At 50.0% G+C, this 22421-nt stretch overlaps 2 protein-coding genes across 3 annotated transcripts in view; both read left to right on the top strand.

Annotated features, from left to right (window-relative positions):
* The window catches only part of CHFR (checkpoint with forkhead and ring finger domains), a 48932-nt gene extending 41387 nt beyond the window's left edge, over nt 1-7545 (top strand). Inside the window, exon 22 of the transcript XR_014027919.1 lies at nt 7518-7545. The gene's annotated coding sequence lies outside the window, so the exon portion shown is untranslated. The remainder of the gene's footprint in view (nt 1-7517) is intronic.
* A 2747-nt stretch (nt 7546-10292) lies between these two features.
* GOLGA3 (golgin A3) overlaps nt 10293-22421 on the top strand; it is a 38874-nt gene continuing 26745 nt past the window's right edge. Inside the window, exons 1-4 of one of the 2 annotated variants that reach the window (XM_081338853.1) lie at nt 10293-10325; nt 13013-13339; nt 15301-15582; nt 17421-17533. In XM_081338853.1, coding sequence (XP_081194979.1) covers nt 13231-13339; nt 15301-15582; nt 17421-17533 — 504 coding nt within the window. In that variant the 5' untranslated portion in view covers nt 10293-10325; nt 13013-13230. The remainder of the gene's footprint in view (nt 10326-13012; nt 13340-15300; nt 15583-17420; nt 17534-22421) is intronic. The other variant, XM_081338852.1, reaches the window with a different exon arrangement.

Consider the following 22421-nt stretch of genomic DNA (forward strand, 5'->3'; position numbering starts at 1 on the left):
ACTTGGGAGGGAAAATTGTGCAGAGTTCAGGGACGGATATACAATTTTTTAAAATTGTTTTTAACTTTTGTATTTTTTGTTTTAATCACCCTGTAAACCGCCCTGAGTCCTTCGGGAAAGGGCGGTATATAAATATAATAAAATAATTTTTTTTAAAAAAATAAACATTTAGGGCAATTCGGATGTTGAAACTTTAGATGCACATTTTCTCCTCATTCCCAGGCAGCCTTGTCTGAAGCAAGCCAAAGAAAAGAGAAGGGGAAAGGTGGGTTGCTATATCAGAATAACAGAGCTGGAAGGGACCTTGGAGGTCATCTAGTCCAACCCCTGCTCAGGCGGGAAACCCTATCCCATTTCAGACAAGGGGCTGTCCGATCCCTTCTGGAAAACCTCCAGTGTTGGAGTGCCCACAACCTCTGGAGGCAGGCTGTTCCACTGGTTAATTTTTCTCACTCTCAGGAAATTTCTCCTTACTTCTAGGTGGCTTCTCTCCTTGATTGCTTTCCTCTAATTAATTTAGAAATGTATAATTTAGTGGTCTTCTCTTCAGGAAACCCAGCCCTGCAGGCAATAACGGTCCGGGAATCTGTTCAGAAAATTCTAAGCGACGCTCAACTCAAATCCTTGGGGACAATTTTAAGAGGAGATCCTTGGAAGATTTGTTATTTTTTTTTCAAAGCTCAGTTCCTTCCCTTCTCTTCTCCCCTCCTGTCTCCCCATGCTGAGATGAAAACAGAAACTTGGCTTTCTTTTCCAACAGCGCAACTTTGACTTTCTTTTATGTAGACCCCAGGACGTTCCCACATGTTGAGCAGGCTACAGAAGGCCATGTGGATAAGAAAACAGCCCACATGTGGGAAATGAAACAGGCCAGGCCTTAGAAGATCTTTTTGATTACTTCCTCAGGGTTTCGACCGCCCCCAAATGCATTGAATAATTTTATTTCCCTTCCCTGCTTCCTCTTACGCAAGTAACGGACCACCAGAGTCCCCCAAACTCCAGAATTTATTATTATTATACTTTCTTTTGATGAGTGAGCTTTTCAGTCATTCGTTTTTAGCTGCAGCTCTACAAGTAGACCAGTCTGCTCTTACAGCAAGTACCAAAACTCGATCTTGGATTTCCCAAAAAAGAGGAACTCAAAAAGTATCAACCTTTCAGCTCCATGTCTCCATCCCCATATCGTGAGTCTTTACTGAAAACTCTGGGAGTTGGAGTCTCCATATCTGGAAGTTCTCCAAATTGAGAAGAACAGATATAGACTTTATGGAGATGAAAATATGTTCATTGTAACCTGTGTTTGAGGAACTGGAGATCCAGGATGTCACTGTTGAAGGCGCTATCCAAAGGCCATTTCCCCCCCTATATAGTGGTCATGGTTGTCCCACGTTTTTCCTCATTGCGATGGTCTTTGTTGACTATATCTAGTATGAGCCAAAGGGGCCCCATTTTTACCACTTGGCCTGCATTATTTATTGCATAGATTTTGGCTTCTATTATTTGCTTGGTTGATCTGGCAAGAGAGTTAATTCAGCAAGCTGTGATCCCAGTCTGGCTGCCAGGTCCTCTGCAGATTTAATAGCTGAAATGTCATAGACTTGATTAATCAAACTGCATTCTTTGCTAATTGAGGGACATAGTTTCTGAGTTGAGGGTTTGTTTGCTTTTTTTTAACAAAATACTTTACCGAGATTAGGAGCAAAGTCGGATGGAGTGTGTGTGTGGGGGTGGAATCCATCTTTGTTCACATGCTTTATTATTATGGCTGGTCACACAATCAGCCAGATGTTTAGACTGGATTTGGTGTTTTTGTCCCCCCACTGAGTCTTTCCCAGGCAATGGTGGTGGTGTTCAAGTGTTGCACCAGATGTTTTGGGATTGCATTCAAAGGTGCCTCTTACTATCTTTGCTTTCTTTGGCCGTAGTAATTCTCCTTGCATAGCACATCTTTGTATTTTGTGATTATTTTTTCTTCCCTCCAGTTCTTTTTCTTCTATTCTGCTGTCTCCAGCTACTGCCACATCCACTATCCATTTTTTTTCCATCTTCCTTATCAACAACTGTTAAGTCTTGGGTGTTGTGTGGCAGCTGCTTGTCCATCTGAATTCTAAAGTCCCAGAGCACTTTTGCTTCTTCGTTTTCTGTTTCTTTGTCTAATGTGCAGACCCACCAGTTGTTGTTGCTTTATATTTGTTTCCAAGGAGCTCAATATGCTATATATGGCCCTATTTTCCCTCCAAGTGCACATGGGTCCGCAGGTCTCATTATAGGCTCCAATCAGTGGAGGCTTTCAAGAAGAGACTGGACACCACTTGTCTGAAATGGTCTAGGGCAGGGGTAGGCAACCTCGGCTCTTTTATGACTCATGGACTTCAACTCCCAGAATTCCTGAGTCAGCTATGCTGACTCAGGAATTCTGGGAGTTGAAGTCCATGAGTCATAAAAGAGCCGAGGTTGCCTACCCCTGGTCTAGGGTCTGCTACTGGAGCAGGGGGTTGGACTAGAAGACCTCCAAGGTCCCTTCCGGCTCTGTCATTCTGTTCTGTTAGGATGGTAGTTAGGAATTTTTTCCATCAGTAGAACATCAGGTCAAGTTAAAAAACGGTTAGGTTACATTATAGGGCCAAATCAATTCTAACTTTCATGCTTCAGCGGAGATTTAAATTCAGAACTAATAGATTTGGATTTGCAAGAACCAAAACAAAAAAGGAAGCTGTGGCCATTCCGTGTGTGTGTGTGTGTGTGTGTGTGTGTGTGTGAGAGAGAGAGAGAGAGAGAGAGAGAGAGAAATTAATTCCATCCTTCCATCAAACCATCTCTGCTTCCTCTTTCTCTTTTCATCCCGTGAAATCCTCCAGAAGGTGGCTAGTCCCTGGCATACAATTTCATTGCCAAGTGGGTGGTGGGGGTGGGGGTACAGCTAAGGCTTCCCAGCCCCGTCCAAGCGGGAAAGCGCGCTCCGTCGCCCCCGCAGTCCTCGCCCCCCTCCTCAAATCTCTCCTGGCTTCGTTCGGGGAGGAATTTGAAATCAAAGGGAGTCCTCTCCGCCTCTCTCCTTCCCTCCCAGCTCAGAGGATCCTAAACGACCCCGAACGGCTCTTCCCACCCAGCCTTTCTCCCCCCCCTTAAATTTTCCGTTTTCAATGAAACCCACATGGACCCTGTTTGCAAAGCCAAGCCCCCCACACACACAAACACACCCTCCTCCGGCTTTGCCTCTCTCTCCCTCTCCCCCGCACGCAACTTTCCATCAAAGCCCAGGAAACGGAGGAAGATGCGTGTATGTGTGTGTGGGGGAGAGGATAGAGAAGCCACCCCGACCTGTCCGGATAACCCCCCCCCCTCCTCCTTCCCTCCCTGCCAGTTCGCCCAAACTCCCCGCCAGGCGAAGCGTAATTACGCAGCGAGCCCGGCGTTGTCGGGAGAGGCTCTTTCCATGCAAGGTTGTGGAAGGGGGGGGGGGAGAGAGGGTTTTTTTTGGGGGGGCGAAGGGAGGGGGTTCCCGGTGTCGGACGGTTTAGCCAAGGGGAGAAAAGCAGCTTTAGAGGAAGAGGAGGAGGAGAGGGCAGAGGAAGAGAAGCAGAGACCTAAAGGAGAGAGAGAGAGAGAGAATGAGAGACGGAAAGACAGACACAGAGAGAGAGAGAGAATGAGAGAGAGAGTGAATGAGAGAGGGAAAGAGAGAGAGAGAGAGAGAATGAGAGAGGGAAAGACAGACAGAGAGAGGGAGAGAGGGAATGAGAGTGGGAAAGACAGACAGAAAGAGGGAGAGAGGGAATGAGAGAGGGAAAGACAGACAGAGAGAGGGAGAGAGGGAATGAGAGAGGGAAAGACAGACAGAAAGAGGGAGAGAGGGAATGAGAGAGGGAAAGACAGACAGAAAGAGGGAGAGAGGGAATGAGAGAGGGAAAGACAGACAGAGAGAGGGAGAGAGGGAATGAGAGAGGGAAAGACAGACAGAAAGAGGGAGAGAGGGAATGAGAGAGGGAAAGACAGACAGAGAGAGGGAGAGAGGGAATGAGAGTGGGAAAGACAGACAGAAAGAGGGAGAGAGGGAATGAGAGAGGGAAAGACAGACAGAGAGAGGGAGAGAGGGAATGAGAGAGGGAAAGACAGACAGAAAGAGGGAGAGAGGGAATGAGAGAGGGAAAGACAGACAGAGAGAGGGAGAGAGGGAATGAGAGTGGGAAAGACAGACAGAAAGAGGGAGAGAGGGAATGAGAGAGGGAAAGACAGACAGAGAGAGGGAGAGAGGGAATGAGAGAGGGAAAGACAGACAGAAAGAGGGAGAGAGGGAATGAGAGAGGGAAAGACAGACAGAGAGAGGGAGAGAGGGAATGAGAGAGGGAAAGACAGACAGAAAGAGGGAGAGAGGGAATGAGAGAGGGAAAGACAGACAGAGAGAGGGAGAGAGGGAATGAGAGTGGGAAAGACAGACAGAAAGAGGGAGAGAGGGAATGAGAGAGGGAAAGACAGACAGAGAGAGGGAGAGAGGGAATGAGAGAGGGAAAGACAGACAGAAAGAGGGAGAGAGGGAATGAGAGTGGGAAAGAGACAGAAAGAGGGAGAGAGGGAATGAGAGAGGGAAAGACAGACAGAGAGAGGGAGAGAGGGAATGAGAGAGGGAAAGACAGACAGAGAGAGGGAGAGAGGGAATGAGAGAGGGAAAGACAGACAGAGAGAGGGAGAGAGGGAATGAGAGAGGGAAAGACAGAAAAACACACACACAGAGAGAGAGAGAATGAGAATGAGAGAGGGGAAAAGAGAGAAAGAGAGACACACAGAGACGGAGAGAATAAGAGGGAGAGAGAGAACGTGTGTGTGTGTTTGTGTGAGTGTGAGTGAGAGAGAATGAGAGAGGAAGACAAAAAAGGAAAGACAGGAAGAGAGGAAGAAGAGAATGTGAATGAGGGAGAGAGAGAGCAGGAAAGAGAGAACGTGTGTGTGTGTGAGAGAGAGAGAGGGGGGGGGAGGGAGAGGGGCAGACCCCTGGCAAAAACCTCTGCCACCCCCCTTCCCCTCGGGGGTTACCTGGCCTTGCGCCCCCCAGGACCACCACAGGGCGGCGGCCGTCAGCAGAGACAAGCCGGCGGGACGGCCCATCTTCGCTCCTCCGCCTTGGGGCGCTGCCTGCTGGGGGAAGAAGCGGCCGGCGGCAGCGGAGAACTCAGCCCGTCTCCTCCGCTCGGGGCGGGCGGGCTGGCTGGCTTGAGCCCCCGCCCGGCTCCCCACGCCGTCCTCCCCCGACGCCGCCGGCCCGCTCCGCTTCTCCCGCCCAGCCGTCCAGTCTGGCCGCCTTCCCGGGGGCGGGCGGGTCACCTGCCGGGGCGGGGGGGGTGGGCTTCGAGGTTTCCCCCCCCCCTCCTCCCCTAGCCAGCCCTGGTTGAGGCGGGGGGGGGGCCGCGGGCGAGGCTAACGGGAGAAGGGAAGGAGACGCGGTTGCGCTTTTCCCGGCCAGCTGGTTGGGGGGGGAGGGTCCCCCTTTGGCTTTTTTTTGGGGGGTGTTCCTTTTTCTTTTGGTCTAAGAAACTAGGTAGAAGGGGGGGTCCCTCTCCTTCCCCCCCCGTGGCCTTTTCTTCTCCTCCCTCTTCTTTTTCCTTTCTTTCTCTCTCCCGTTTTTCTTCTACTGCTTCTTTTTTACTTCCTCGATTCCCTCTCTGTCCCTTTCGTTCGACTTTTCTCCTTCCCTCCCTCCCTCCTTCTCTCTCTCTCTCTCCCTTCCCCTTTTCTTTTTCCTATCCCTTCCTTCTTCCCGTTCATCCTTCTTTTTTTTCTTCTTCCACTTTTTCCCTCCTCCCTTCCCTTCCTCTTTTCTTTTCCCATCCCTTCCTTCTTCCCATTCATCCTTCTTTTCTCTTCTTCTTCCACTCTTTCCTTCCTCCCTTCCCTTCCTCTTTTCTTTTCCCATCCCTTCCTTCTTCCCGTTCATCCTTCTTTTTTTTCTTCTTCCACTTTTTCCTTCCTCCCTTCCCTTCCCCTTTTCTTTTCCCATCCCTTCCTTCTTCCCATTCATCCTTCTTTTTTTTCTTCTTCCACTTTTTCCTTCCTCCCTTCCCTTCCCCTTTTCTTTTCCCATCCCTTCCTTCTTCCCGTTCATCCTTCTTTTCTCTTCTTCTTCCACTCTTTCCTTCCTCCCTTCCCTTCCTCTTTTCTTTTCCTATCCCTTCCTTCTTCCCGTTCATCCTTCTTTTTTTTCTTCTTCCACTTTTTCCTTCCTCCCTTCCCTTCCCCTTTTCTTTTCCCATCCCTTCCTTCTTCCCGTTCATCCTTCTTTTTTCTTCTTCTCCCACTTTTTCCCTCCCTTCCCCTCCCCTTCCCCTTTTCTCTTCCCCCCCTCCCTTCCTTTCCCCCTCAATTCCCTCCTTCTTTTCCTTCCTTCCTTCCTTCCTTCTCCCAGGGATAACTGTTTACACCTACAGCTGGGCCACCTCGAGATGAACAAGAGAGCGAAAAAGCAGAAAGTTTTTTTTTTACTAGGCGTCTCTTAGGTCTGACATTTTTCATAGCACAAATCAAAGAGAAACTCGGGGTTTTCTCCCGGATTTGCTTTGCCACCGACCTAAGAGCTGAGGACAGGAGAAGAAGGAGGCAGGGTGTTATTTTGTCTTCCGCACATAAATATTTTCCCCCCCCTCCTTGTGATGTTTCTCCTGCCAACCTCGACCACAAATTTCAGAAACAGGAAAGGGAAGAAAGCAGAAGGCTGGGTAGAGAGAGGCCTGCCTGGAGAACTGGGAGACAAAGCTCAGCTTTGTGTAGAAATTATGTTAATATGCAGGTATAAATGAGCTCTTAGAAATGATCATGGGTTTGAGAACGGAAAGGCCACCCATCTTGCACGGGGGTGGGGGGGGGACACCAACTCAAAGCCTCTTGCTCAGATGCCACCAACTGGGGAGAGACGTCTCCAAGGGTGCTCTCTCTTTTTCTTTTTCTTAATTTCCATCTTACGGTTCTTCTTCGTGAATTGGATGCCTTCTCTTTTGGCTCGCCGCAGGCTGAGAAGATGCTCGTTGCCAGGTTGTAGTTGAGGGAGAGGCCAACTCAAAAGTTGGGTTGATGGTGGACCCCATCTCTTAATCATCTGCTGGCTGGCTGGCTGGTGGTTAAGAGATTGAGCCAAGTTCAGGTCCAGGAGAACCATTGGCTTTATCCCAACAGAAGAGAAGACTTGTAGCTTAGAGGTATAGTGTGGTGTTCCTTGGTGCTCTCTGAGCTGGGTTGTTTTCTTGCAGACCTTTCATTACCCAACTAGGTCACATCATCAGTGTTAGAAGGGAGGAGGAGGAAGGAAGGAAGGAAGGAAGGAAGGAAGGAAGGAAGGAAGGAAGGAAGGAAGGACTGTGGGGTCCTTGGTGCTCTCTGAGCTTGGTTGTTTTCTTGCAGACCTTTCATTACCCAACTAGGTCACATCATCAGTGCTAGAAGGGAGTGGGGTTTGTGGAGGAGGAGGAGGAGGAGGAGGAGGAGGACTGTGGGGTCCTTGGTGCTCTCTGAGCTTGGTTGCTTTCTTGCAGACATTTCATTACCCAGCTCGGTAACATCATCATTGCTGGAAGGCACCTTCAACTTCTGGAGGCAAGTCATTTCACTGATTAATTGTTCCTCCAACCAACAACCAAGTAGCTTTTGGTCCTCCAAAGTTGCCTCCTCAGCTTTGTGGGACAGATTCATCCTCTCCCACTGAATCTTAAAAATCTGTGTGCACAGATGCTTACATAGTTGAGGACATTGCACAAATTCATTCAAGGAGAAGTGGAAGCATTTGCAGATGTTTGTCTCTGGCTGTTCCAAACAGCTTAACCTTGAAGCAAGGATGGAGTAAAAACATTGGGTGGTCTTCCTTACCTCGGTAACTCCTAGAATTGTCTGGACTCCTATAATTGGCAAAGTACCCATGAACCAGGTCATAAATTTCAAGGTGTCTTGAAAACTCCTTAGAAGATCTTCGTGCCTCCTACACCTTCATTTGCCCCATCCTAAGCTTCTTGAAATTGAGGGAGAAGAACAAAGGCAGTTTTAAGGCTCAGAAGAGCTACGTTCTGGATACCTTCCAAATTCTCACTTTGTCTCTGAGTGTTTTGCCTTGCTTCACTTTTTTTTTAACACATTCCTCAGAGTCCTGCAGCTCCTTAATAAGACTAACTTTATGGTGAGAAGAATCTCACAACTCATTTCAAACGTAAAGAACAATGCCCTCTAGTGGACAATGTTCTATATCATCAGATTTGGTTGTTTTTTTAAAAATTGTTTTGCGAAACGGAATGTGTGTTCGTTTGAGGGCCTTTCTATATGTGTCTCAGTGGTGGGATTCAGCTGGTTTGCACCATTTCGGCAGAATCGGTAGCTAATTTTTATTGCTGAGGCCCAGAATGGACTTCTGGAAGTGGCATCCACACAGAGAACCGGTTGTTCGCCTATTTTAATCCCACCACTGATGTGTCTGCTTGTGTGTTCATGTGTGTGTCTATATATAAATTGTGCACTTATTTGTGCACGTTTGTGCATATGCATGTGTATGTATGTGTGTATAAACTACATATACTTCTGTGTATTTGTCTATGTGTGCATACATGTCTGTCTGTCTTTCTAACTATCTATGTATCATCCATCCATCTTCATCCATCCATCCTCTATCATGTCTGTCTATCCGCCTATCTATCTATCTATCTATCTATCTATCTATCTATCTATCTATCTATGTCTGTATATGTTTGTATATATATGTGAGACACACACACACACACACACACACACACACACACACACACACACACACACACACACACATATATATATATATATATATATATATATAGTAAAGGTAAAGGTTCCCCCGCACATGCGTGCTAGTCGTTTCCGACTCTAGGGGCCGGTGCTCATCTCCGTTTGAAAGCCGAAGAGCCAGCGCTTGTCCGAGGACATCTCCGTGGTCATGTGGCCAGCATGACTAGACGCCAAAGGCACATGGAACGCTGTTACCTTCCCACCGTAGTGGTCCCTATTTTTCTACTTGCATTTTTACGTGCTTTCGAACTGCTAGGTTGGCAGAAGCTGGGACGAGTAACAGGCGCTCGCTCTGTTAACGTGGCACTCGGGATTCGACCCGCCAAACTGCTGACCTTCTGATCGACAAGCTCAGCGTCCTAACCCACTGAGCTACCGCGTCCCTATATATATAGATAGATAGATAGATAGATAGATAGATAGATAGATAGATAGATACCCCGTATCTTTGTGTATGCACATATGTGTATTTGTGTTTGTATATAATACATATGTATATGTATTTACATGTTTGTGCATGTATACTTATGTGTTTACTTATGTGCGTATGTATAAATGATACGTTTCTGTAAATTTTGTGTATATAAGTGTGTGCATAGGCACATGTGCATATTTATGCGTATGTGTGTGTCCATGTGTATGTGTACATTTATATGTGTGTATATGTGCATACGTGTGTGATACTTGTATCTATGGCACTGTCCCGACATCAAAGAGGGCGGCTCCATCGCTCGCTCCTGAAAGCAGCTCCCCCAACCTGGCGCCCCCAGATGTGCTGTGGGAGGGGGACAACTGGGGCACACACCCCCAGCCCGCTTTGCGACGCTCCCTTTGCGGCAGCCAAAAGACCCCCCCCAACCACCAGAGGGCGCCCCGTTGGGGAAGGACTAAGCTAAACCTTCCCGGAGGCGGCGGAGAGAAAGAGGCGGAGGCGGGGCAAGCTGAAGAAGGAGGGGCCAGGAGGCGTCATCCCCCGCGCTCCTCCCTCTCTCTGTCTCGCTCACGCCCCTCCTTCCCGGAAGTTCCGCCGCCAAAACCCGTCCGCGGCCTGGGGGGAAAAAGCGCCCCGCTCTTTCCGTTCCGGCCGCCATTCGGTCCCCCCTCCCCGGGCTCCGGGCAGGTCTGTGCGGCTGCGGAGCGTCCTCGGGCGCCTCCGGGCGGGCAAGAGGCGGAGCAGGAAGAGGAGGAGGCCGTCCGGCGGGGAAGGGGCGTCGTCGCCCCGCCTGCGCTCCGCCTGCCGCCCGCGCCACGTCTCGGAGGAGGAGGAGGAGGAGGAAGGGCGCCTCGGGCCGAGCCGGGCAGGTCAGCGGGACGAAGGTCCGGCAATGGAGGGTGCGGGGCTTCCGGGCTGCGGGGGTGGGGCTGAGTACCCTCTGCGTGTGTTTGTGTGTCTGGGTATACAAGTCACACCCTTGTGCAAACACACACACACACACACACACACGCGTGTCTGGGGGAGGTTGGGGGGGAAATCCCCGGGGATTTGGGTGTGTGGGGATGGTCTGCACACGTGTCTTGCAACACACGCGTCTCAGTGGGTAAGAATCTGGGACCTTCCCTTGTGATGGTGGGGTGTTTGTGTGCCTGCCGGGTGCGTTGTAGGAAATGGGCTCGGTGGGCTCTGTAGAGCTGGGGAGGGGAGGTGGAGTGTGTGTGTGTGTGTGTGTATACACACCTGCGTGTATGTGTATGAAGTTGTTTTATGGGTTTCATAGACCTAGGAAGGTTTAAAGGTTCGGTGTGCGGTGGGTATGTCTGTTTGTGTTTATGGGCCCTATAGACTTGGATGGGGGGGTACTTGTGTGTGTATTGTGTGTGAAGTTGCTTCATGGACTGCATAGACCAGGATAAGGGTAAGGTTTGATGTGTGTGTGTATGAAGTTGATTTATGGACTGTATAGAGCTGGGTAGGTGTGATGTAGGGTGTGTGTGTGTGTGTGTGTGTGTGTGTTTGTGTGTGTGTGTGTGTATAAAGTTGGTGTATGGATTATATGGACTTGGGAAGATTTAAGGTTTGATGTTGGGGGTGGGTGTGCATAGGTATGTACCTGTATAAAGTTGGTTTATGGACCATACAGACCAGGTCAGTGTAAGATCTGATGTGTGTCTCTGTGTGTACATCTATGAAGTTTGTTTATGGACTTTATAATCCAGAGTAGGTGTGATGTGTGGTCAAGGACTCTGAAACTGGTGGTTGTTGCAATGGTTGGGAGGGTTCAACATGTCTAGTGAGGCCTCCGTGGAGGTTAAGAGTCATTGTGAAGCATTTGTGTCTGCCTATTTGCATTTGTCGGAGACTGGCGTTGTGAACAGAGGCTGCCAAGCTGGCCCCAAAAGGGGAGGTGGAGGTGTGCTAAAGACTCTAATCCTGCTCCTTTCCCAAGGAACATGGGCTTGGATACACCATCCCTTCCCCTCCGGCCCTCCCAGCAAGCCCCCCCTGCCCAGAGAAGTCAACCCTCCCAAGGTGGGCATTGAGGGTTGAAGTTTTGAGGATCTCAAGCTGTCTTCTAAATGCCACGAAGGACAGGACTTTAATGTCTTGCTAACACATTTCTAAGAGGTATCTTAGGATGGCAACTAAACATGGAAAAAATGGATTGATTACATCCAGAATAAATATGGGACTAAAAAGTTTCAATTAGCATTTGAATAAGTATTGATGGGACATTTATATTGCTTGTAGTCATTTTATAAGAGCTAAAGTGCGATAGACCTAATAGTTTATTGTTGTTAGCATATGGTAGTTTATGATTGTTTTTTATTTTTATACCTTGTATTTAGCTCTGGGAAGTCGGGGAGGGGGGAAGGGGAGGGGGGAGGGTTGGGTTGGGTTGGGAAGGGGGGGAGGGGTTGTTTTGTTAAAGATAAAATGTATTGAAAAACTTTTCAATAAAAAATAAAAATAAAAAATAAACATGGAACTTCTTGAGGTCTTCAATGAGCTCCCATAAAAGTCGTCTCTTCTTAAGTGCCCTATAAAAGACAGCCTTTGCAAATTGCTTTCTGCATCTTGAGTAAGCAAAAATCTATAATTTTATCCTTGTGAGGCGTCAACAAATGTTGTTATCTGAAACGGAGTAGCCTCCTTGCTCGATTTTGGCCCTTTCATCATGTGAGCGTTGATCCTGAGCTTCTTAGTTCTACTTGGGCTGAATTCTCCTGTCCAGGCAGTTCTCGACTTAAGGCCTCAGCTGAGCCCAAAATTTCTGTTGCTAAGCGAGACAATTAATAGTTGAGTTTTGCGCCATTTTTACGACCTTTCTTGCCACAGTTGTTAAGTGGATCACTGCAGTTCATAAGTTAATCAATACGGCTGTTAAGTGACTGTGGCTTCTCCATTGACTTTGCTTGACAGACGGTCGCAAAAGGGGATCATATTTATGCAACCATAAATATGAGTCAGTTGCCAAGCATCTGAATTTTGATAACATGACCCTGGGGATGTTGCAACCGTCGTAGGTGTGAAAAAATGGTCATAAGTCATTTTTTTCCAATGTTGTAACTTTCAGCGGGGTCGTTAAATGAACTGTTGTAACTTGAGGACTAGCCTGTGTAATCTTTATCTCTTGCTTTCTTCACGCAAAGCGAAGCAACCTTAATAGGCAATAGGCCTCTTTTCCCACCCTCGGTTAGTAATACGCTCAGCTGCAATAAGAGATATTTTAATCTCTGCCAAATACTTAGCCTCATAAACACATGCATAGTCCTATAAATCAAACTGTCCGTGCTTGGTGGGATAAAATAGTCTGGCCGGCAGTTGCCATGATGAAAATAAAAGGCAACTGCTAACCGCGATTAGTAAATGAAAATAGCTTTGTTTCCACTCATCACAGGACCAGCCTGGGTGATTCCCATGCAACAACCCCAAGAAAGCTTGGATGAATTCCACGTGTCGCTCAGAGATTCATTAACGCATCCTAAAATCTTTGGTTTGTGAATTCCCCCCCCCCGCACCCCAAACTCCTCAATTTTATCATCTAGGAGCCTAAACAAGCCCCCCCCCCCTCTGTCTCTGAGATGGTGGCAATATGACTTACATAAGGATTGGCACACGGTGAGCTCAGAATTATATGTGGCAGATGTAGGTGTTTCTTAAAAAAAACCAAAAAAACCCACAAGGAACTATTTTTAAAAAGGAGTGTCATCCTGTGTGTGTGTGTGTGTGTGTGTTAGTTTATCTCGGCGTGTGATGTAACTCAACCATTGTTTTCTTTCTCTGCAGCTACTCTAAGGATCTCCAGAAATTCTTCAGTTGTCCCATCAAGTGGGCTGGAACTCAACCAAATTGCTTTGCTGCAAATACCTTGGTGCCGAAGCCCTCGCAATGCGCCGGCTGCCTTTTGGCTCCCAGCGGTATTGATGGAGAAAAACCGGAGCCAGTAGGTCACTTGGAAAATTCCCTTGGGGAAACATTTCCCTTGGACCTTCACGCCTTCAGCCATGGACCCTTCGGTGGTCATTCAGGAAGCCAGCAATGGCACCCCTAGCGGTTCTGAACAGCAGCCAGGCCTGGAGGCCAAATCTAAGTGGACAAAGGAAAACGTTAACTGTAAGCAGCTCTTCCCTGGATATTAATTTTTCTTTTTCTTTAATGAGCATTTTTGTGACTGTCGTTGGATGGTGACGGTGGAAGGTTAGGAAGGACTTTGGCAAAATAAGTTGTCATTCCAGATGCATTTGGAAGATTCAGGCTGGTGATCTGTTCCTGAGTTTTCCTCCTAGTGACTAAGTCAGTGGTATCTTTCACGGCTAATACTAAGGCGATACCTACCCTTTGTCTATGTGCTTGTCTGCTGTTGCACTCACTGGGTGATGAAACTCCAGACTTAGTACTAAGGCTTTCTTCCACTTCTCCTTTGCTTTTTCCACCTACCTCTTCCATCTTCCTTTTTCTCTGGAAAATGAAAGAACAAAGCTGTTAAATCAGCACTGGGTGGGGTGGGGGAGGGCTTTAGTCTGGAAAGTCTCTGTCTTGGGAGTCACATCTTAAAATAATTCAAAGTAATGAGGAGTATAACAGAACTGGAAAGGTCCTTGGAGGTTTTCTGATAATCCAACCTCAGGAAACCCTATGCTATTTCAGACAAAAGGCTGTCTAATCTCTTTTTTAAAACCTCCAGTGTTGGAGCATTCACAACTTCTGGAGGCAGCTTAAATGTTGGCAGTTTGAAAGCCGTAGACGCTCACTCTGGCTCCATCGAGGCGACTCGCAACCCAGTCAGCCTGAAGCGTGACAGATCAGACGAAGAGAAAATTAGACACAAGAGTGGCATCAGGGCATCTGTTTTGCACCAAACTCCTCTGCGATTGAAAGAAGAGCAAAAGGGAGATAGGAAGAGCATCTTCTAACTTGAGATTCTTCTAACTTGCTGTCCACTAAAATGGATTATACCAAACTACATGGATCTGAATTAAGGGGATTCTGTTGCGGTTTCGATAAATGAGACAGTTCAAACAAAATTCAGGCATTGTTTATCTAATAAGTCTTAATAATGAAAGGAAGCATCGGCACACATGGAGGGATGCCAGCATCTGAAATCTCCTCCCACAAGCCCACAACACCACCCAACAATTCCAACCCTTATTTACACGTCATAAATCACATTATCCAATCAGTTTTACATAATGAAGTTTCACTTCCCTTCCTGTGCGCAGGTTATTTCTTATCTTCTGAAAACATCCGGTTGACATTCCCCCCACCTTCAGTTTCAAAGCAAAGCAGTTAAAGCAAAAGGCTGCGTCTTATATTGTCAGTGCAAAAATATGTCAACGTTTGCAGCATTGACAGATTCTCTTCTCTTTGCCTTGTGAGGATTTAGAACATCAGGAAGGAGGGAGAAATATATTCCTGTTGAGCCCAGCCCATAAACAAATCCTATTTCCCTATCCAATATTTCAGGAATGTTCCAGACTAGATACACATTTTATTATAAGAGACATGGTGGTGCAGTGGTTAAAATGCAGTACTGCAGGTTAACTCTGCCCACTGTCAGGAGTTCGATCCTGACCGACTCATAGTTGACTCAGCCTTCCATCTTTCCGAAGTCGGTAAAATGTGGATCCAGGTTGTTGGGGGAAATACGTAAACCGCTTAGGGCTGGAAAGCTCGGTGAAGCAGTATAAGTCTAACTGCTATTGCTATTATGTTTTATTTGTTAAGTTTGGTGTTTAAACTGATTTAAGAGTGGAGCATATTGGGTGAAGCAACCTGGAATTAAGGAGAAACTTCCTAACGGTGAGGACAATTAACCCATTGGAATAGCTTTGCCTTCCGACGTTGTGGGATGCTCCATCGCTGGAGGCTTTCCAAAAAAAGACAGCACAGTCCCTTGTCTGAAATGGTACAGGGTCTCTTGCTTGAGCAGGCAGTTGGACTAGATGACCTCCAAGGTCCCTCCCAGCTCTAGTCTGATGGATTGTTCTCTCAGTGGCTTCCTGAGCGTACAAACAGGTAAGAGCACGGCATCCACCACTAAACCTCTTCCCAACCCCTGTTCTTTTTTCCCCCAGCAGCTAGTGTAAATAACAGCAGAGTGTCAACCGAAGGGGATACCTTAGCCCTCAAGAGCAGCTCAGATCCTTGTGCGAACGGACCGACGTCTTACGGGCCCGAGCAGCCCGTGACTTTTGGCCCCATCAAAAGCTCCTGGGAGGAAGAAGCAACTTCAGGTGTGCTTGGTGTCCACGAGCACCTAAAGGCATCTCAGGGCGGTAGTGATGAGAGCTTAGCTCTTAGGAATGACGCCCTGCAGTCTCTCAAACTAAGCCTCCCTTTGCAAGAAACCAAAATGTGTAAGCATCTCTTCGCGGCGGAGCTCACCTGTTCTTCCTTGCTCCACCTCAAAGAAGTTTTTTTTTCCACCCCCCTCCTCCCTTATTTCTATCTCTGTGCCTCTGCAGAATCTCTTCTGCCTGCCGCTTTTGAAGCATGAGCTGACTCTAAAAACCTGGGCCAGCGAGCTCGGCCTCTGACTTCGCCTTTAACAAATTGGCTTCCTTTTTTTTTTTTTTTGGGATGACCTGGTGGGTTGCGATCAAGGTTTCCGTTGCAATTCTCGTAGAAACAAGGTATTTTCCCCTCTAATCCAGAGGTTTCCCAACCTTTTGGGCATCACCAGGAACCGGTTCTGTGGAGAGAGGTTTTTTCACGGACCGGAGGGTGCGTGGTTTTGCGTGCTGCCTGCATCCCCACGGATGGGGCTTTGCTTGTTTGTGCGGACCGGTTGCTGGCATGCCGCAGCTCGGTACCGGACCTTGGGGACCCCTGCTCTAATTGATGTGGTTACCGACCTCTACGCGCCTGTGCGTGCGAAACATTGATCAGAGAAAACATTGCGCATGTCAACAACAGCGAAACACAGCTAGTCCTTGACTTACAACTGAGCCCCAATTTGGCCCATTGTACCTTTCTCGCCACAGCTGTTCAGGGAATCACTGCAGTTGTTAACTCGGTGACACGGTTGTTACCTAAATCTAGCTTCCCCATTGGCTTTGCTGGCCAGAAGGATGCAAAAAAAAGGGATCACGTGACCCCTGCAGCCGTCATAAATGGGAGCTAGTTCCCCAGTCTGAATTTTGCCCATGCGACCCTGGGGATACTGCAGTCGTCGTGTGAAAAACAGAACTCACTTTTTTTCGGTGCTGTTGTAACTTCGAACCATCAGTAAACAAGCCCGTAAGTCGAGGACTCACTCTGATAGTTTTTTGTCAACGCAGGTAACGACTTGTTGCTGAGTGGCTGTTTGAAGTTCCAAGGGGGTTTACTAACGACCTGCATTTGAAGTTCTGACAGCCACACACACGGCTGTCACAGGACCGTGTAGGCTTGGCAACGGGCTGCATTAACAGCCATCTGCAGTGTCCCGCGTTCACACGTCCACCTTTCACTTCTGCTCAGGGACAATCCTGTTTTGACTGAACACCCTTCCCCCAAGGCTCCAGACAAGGATCAAAAATTGAGTCATGCTCCTCCGGTGACGCCGCGCCATCGCCGTCATTTCCCCGTGACTCTCAGAGGCTAAGAAATTCCAGGGGAAAAAATCCGGCTGTCTTCACGTAAATGAAAGGGTGGTGCAAAGCTTCAGTTGGGGGTTGGACGGACTTGCTGGATCCTATTCTGAACAAGGGGCGGCAATTATTCCCCGACTGATTTGATTTAATAGATTAATCGTTCATTAGTGCTCTCCCGCCTGGCAAAGGAGACGCTGGGCAGCTAACCACACCTTAACAATTAAAAGTAATGTTAGCAAAGTATGGGAAAAAAAACCCCACCACGGCTCTTCTAAGGCTTTGTGGACTGTACCGTTCTCATCCTAATTAAGTTAGTCTCCAAAACGTTTTTAAAGTGTGCGGTGGTTGAGCTCTGGCGATACCGAAAAGGTTCTCAAGCTCTTTTTCTCACGAAATACCTTGCTTCAGACACAGCAAAAAAAATAAAAATAAAAATCAATTCCTTCAAAACCAAGAGTTGAGAAATTAGCCTCTTTTTCTCCCCCCACCCCACCCCCTTCTTTTTACCTTGGCTCTCAATTTCTAAGGACTTTGCAAAGAAATCTCAGGTCTTCCTGTCTGCCCCACCTCCTTGGTTGTTGTCCCCAAACAACTTAACTTGCTCCTAATTCCTTCCGCAGGCTCAGCCGATGCTCCTCTCCCGCTAGAGAAGGAAGAACAGATCCGACTTCAGGCGAGGAAGCGCCTGGAAGAACAGCTCAAGCAGTATCGGGTCAAGAGGCATCAAGAGAGAGTAAGTGCCTAGTTAAAAAGAGATTCACAGGGCTGTTTTTACTCATCGCACCGTCTGCCAGGCGGTGAGACTGGAACTGGCCTTTTTGTCCACTGATGGATCGGAGATAAGCGGAGGTTTGATGTTTGATGGTGATAAAGGAATTGTTGCAGGATGTCAGCTGTTCCGAGTAAAGCTGCCTTTGGCAATTGACTGATGGGGATTGTGTCAATGCCAATGTTACGGTTTGTCACAGAGTCAGCTGGATTTGGCATTTTTGTCCACCTATCCAGTCCTTCCCAAGGACCTGAGATAAGCAGATGTTGCTAATAACATTAAAAGTAACTGTTCTGAACCAGCCCTCTTCTCGCACCCCTAATCAAAAGAAGAGACTGGAAAGCGTCCAAGGCTAAAAGGCTTCTGCCAAGATTTAATAGTAAACACACAAGAGCTTATCTTCTCAAGCAAAAGAGTTGCTTTCAGCAACCAGCCCCTCCCCAAACACTCCTTTTATAGAGAGCTCAGGGCGTGGTCTCCCTGTGCCTCCTCCCGAGGAGTCCCATAGCCTTCCTTTGTTTGTCCCTGCTCGACTGCCTCCTGCGTCGGGCGTCCTTGAACAGGGCCAGCTGTGGGTCATCATCCTCCGCACTCTCGGGCTCACACAGCTGAGCAGAGGTTCCCGGCTGAGGACTCTGCAAAGTCTCCAAATCATCATCAGCCGGTTCGTTTCCCTCCTCCCCCACATCTGAGTCCTCCGATACATCGGAGCCGGCTGTCGGACCCACAGGCTGACCCTGAGTCACAACACTATCCCGCACCGCAGGGCCCTTCCCCCGGGTCTGCCGATCCGGATGCGGTCGGGATGGGAACTGTTCGTGAAACGCAGTCACCAACGCAGGGGCATGAACGGCGGTCGCGTCTTCCCATGTGAAGTCCTCCGGCCCGTACCCTTTCCACTCGATCAGGTACTGGAAGCGACCTTTCAGCCAGCGGGAATCCCTGATGCTGGCGACCTCGTACTCGGGGGTGCTGTCGCCATCACGAGGTCCTGATGGGGGAGGTTCCGCTTGGCGAAGTGGACAAGCCGGTTGTTCGGGGACCAACAAGGACCGATGGAAGACGGGGTGCACGCGCAGGGAACGTGGCAGAGTTAAACGATAGGCGACCGGGTTGATGACGGCCTCGACTGGGAACGGTCCAAGGTAACGGTGGTCCAGCTTCCTCGCCGGCCGAGTGGATGGTAGGTTCCTGGTGGACAGCCAGACCCGATCCCCCACCGATAGTGGAGGCGTATCCCTTCTCGACCGATCGGCGAACCTCTTGTAGTCGGCCTTGGCCTTCTCCAGCTGCCGTCGCACCAACCGATGGATCGCCTGTAACTCCGCCATGAATTCGTTCGCTGCCGGCTCCGGTGAGTCCACGGGAGAAAGGGGGAAAAACCGAGGGTGATAACCCACATTGGCCAAGAACGGTGTCATCTGCGTGGAGGTGTGCTGCGAGTTGTTAAAGGCAAACTCGGCTATGGCCAAATAGTCCACCCAATTGTCCTGCTGCAGGTTAACGTAGCAGCGCAGATACTGCTCTAAGATGCCGATGACCTTCTCGGTACCCCCGTCGGTCTGAGGATGATGCGCGGACGAGAGGCAAACCTTAATGTCCAACGCCCGCATCAACTCCTGCCAGAAGCGGGCTGTAAACTGGGCCCCCCTATCGGAGACGACTCTATCGGGAAGGCCGTGCAGCCGGAACACCTGTTGGATGAACATGCGACTAGTGGCGCGAGCTGACGGTAAGCCGCGACAGGGGATGAAGTGCGCCATCTTGGTCAACATGTCCACCACCACAAACACTGTCGTGAAGCCGGAGGATGGGGGTAGATCCGTCAGAAAGTCCATGGACACAGCCCCCCAGGGTCTCTTGGGCGTTGGCAAAGGCTGCAGTAAACCAGGCGGGGCCCCTGTCGCTGACTTGGCCTGCCTGCATGGGACGCAGGAGGTGACATAAGACTGGACATCGTGTCGGACTCGGGGCCACCAGAATGTACGGGAGACCAGGTTCAGAGTCTTGAACAGGCCAAAATGCCCCGCAGCCGGGTTATCATGACATTGGCTGAGGACGAGTCCCCTGAGTGGCCCTCCTGGAACATAGAGCCGGTCACGATAATACAGGAGTCCATCCGTGACCGACCAAGGCGAATCTGGCCCCACCTCTTCCTTCCGCTGAGCCACCCACGCCTCCTGCTGCTGCGCCTCCCGGATCCGAGCCCGTATATCCACCGGCTCCCGCACCGCAGCAAAAGACTCGACGGGGATCACGGTCCTGGGCGGAAGCTTGTCTTCCACTCGGGTGTACTCGGGCTTCCTGGACAGAGCATCCGCTCTCTGGTTGTGCCCGCTTGGTATGTACCGCACCCGGAAGTCAAACCTCGCAAAGAAGAGGGACCACCGGATCTGGCGTTGGTTCAAATTCCGAGCGGTCTGCAGGCTTTCCAGATTCTTGTGGTCCGTCCGGACCTCGATTTGATGCCGCGCCCCCTCCAGATGATGCCTCCAAGCCTCGAACGCCGCCTTGATGGCCAGCAGCTCCTTCTCCCAGATGGTATAGTTGCGCTCCGAGGGATTCAATTTCCGAGAGTGATACGCGCAAGGGAAAAGGGTACCGTTGGGCGTCGCTGCCTGGAGCAACACGGCCCCAATGGCAATGTCGGAGGCGTCCGCCTCCACGACAAACGGCCGTTGCGGGTCAGGATGCTTCAAGATGGGCTCCTTCATGAAGGCGTCCTTCAAAGCTTGGAACGCCTGTTGTTCGGGGGCGTTCCACTGGAACCGAGTCTTCTTCTGCAGGAGCCGGGTGAGGGGGGCTGTCAAGGCAGCAAAGCCAGGGATGAATGTCCGATAGTAGTTGGCAAATCCAAGAAGTCGCTGAATATCCTTCACGCGACGCGGGGGTTGCCAACTCTGCAACGACTCAACTTTACTCGGTTCCATGGCGATGCCCTCAGGAGAAATGCGGTGACCCAAGAAATCAATGGTCACCTGGTAGAACTGGCACTTCTCCAACTTGGCAAACAGCCGATGTTTCCGGAGGCGCTGCAGGACCTGACGGAGATGCTGATGATGCGCTTCACGCGACGGGGAGTAAATCAGGATGTCGTCCAGGTAAATCACAACAAACTGGTCCAACAGATCCCGAAAGATGTCATTCATAAAATGCTGAAACACAGCGGGGGCGTTGGTCAGGCCAAACGGCATCACCGTGTACTCGAAATGTCCATAGCGAGTACCAAACGCCGTCTTCCACTCATCACCCGGCCGAACCCTGACGAGGTTGTAAGCTCCACGCAGGTCCAGTTTCGTGAAGATCTTAGCCTCCCGGAGTCGGTCCAAGAGCTCGGGGATGAGGGGCAGCGGGTAGCGGTTACGCACCGTGATAGCGTTGAGTTTCCGGTAGTCACAGCAAAGCCGTAACTCGCCCGACTTCTTTTTGACGAAGAGCACGGGCGCAGACACTGGCGAGGACGAGGGCCGGATGAAACCACGAGCCAAGTTCTTTGTCAGGAAGTCCCGCAATGCAGCCAACTCGGGCTCCGACATGGAGTACAAACGCCCCACTGGGAGAGGCGCATCAGGGACTAGGTCAATGGAGCAGTCGTAGGGCCTGTGCGGGGGTAATTGGTCCGCCTCTGACTCGCTGAACACGTCAGCAAAGTCGGACAGTTCGGGAGGCAAGGAAACCCCTGGGGAACCCTCCACCTGGCCGGCACAGATATGGCGGGTGTGGTCCACGCACTGCAAACTTGGGAAGGTGACCAAGTTCTGAGACCAATAGATCTGTGGATCATGCGCCCGGAGCCACGCCAGTCCCAAGACCACGGGGAAGTGCAGATCCGAAGTGACGTAGAACTGAATGGCCTCCACATGGGTACTGATGGCCATACACACGGGTTGCGTGGCGGCCGTGATAGGCCCGGACAGGAGCACTCGACCATCGATGGTCTCCACAAGCATGGGCGGATCCACTGGACACTGGGGAACAGCCCATTTGGCCACAAAGGCCGAATCCATAAAGTTAGTGGTAGCCCCAGAGTCAATTAAGGCATGGACCGGAATCCCCTCTGGCTTGCCAGGGAGGATCAGTCGTGCCTCCAAAATCAAATGCCGTGGAGGTTCACAGGCACCGTCGGAACGGCGTCGCTCGGCGTGATCGTTGTGGGTCGCCCGATCTTTCACACCGTCTAGATCGGGCTCGGGCCGTTTCCCGATAGCAAAGCAGGGGACTTTCTCGGGGCAGGCTTGGTCACTGACGCCCGCTGACGCTTCTTCGGGCAAGAAGCAGCCAAATGTCCAAGGTCCCCACAGTAAAAACACAACCCCCCCGATCGTCGTCTGTCCATTTCCGTCTCCGATAGACGGGACCTGGCGGCACCCAGCTCCATTGGCTCCTCCCTCTGGACTGGGGGCTCACGCACAACAGGAGCGGCAGGGGTCTGTGGGGTGGCACGGCGACTCTTTCGCTGCTGCAGCCGGGCATCGATCCGCAGACAAAGATGGATCAGCCCATTCAGGTCTGAGGGAATGTCCACGCGGGCCAGCTCATCCAACATCTCCTCCGACAAGCCATCCTAGAAGGCATCCACGAGCGCAGCCTCATTCCAGGCGGAATCCTGGCTAAGCAGCCGGAAATCGCTGATGTAGGCCTGTAGGGGGCGCTGACCCTGCCTCAAAGCTTTCAGGCGTCGGGTGGCCGTCTGCGCCTTAATTGGGTCCTCATACATGAGGCGCATATGGTCACAAAACCCCCCAAAGTTATCCAACAAAGGGCTAGGCTGTGCCAACAGAGGCGTGCCCCAACGAGCTGCATCTCCCGACAGAAGGCTCAACACGAAACCCACCTTATCTCGGTCAGTGGG

This window comes from Vipera berus, assembly GCF_964194415.1.
Source record: "Vipera berus genome assembly, chromosome: 14".
Classification (NCBI taxonomy): domain Eukaryota; kingdom Metazoa; phylum Chordata; class Lepidosauria; order Squamata; family Viperidae; genus Vipera; species Vipera berus.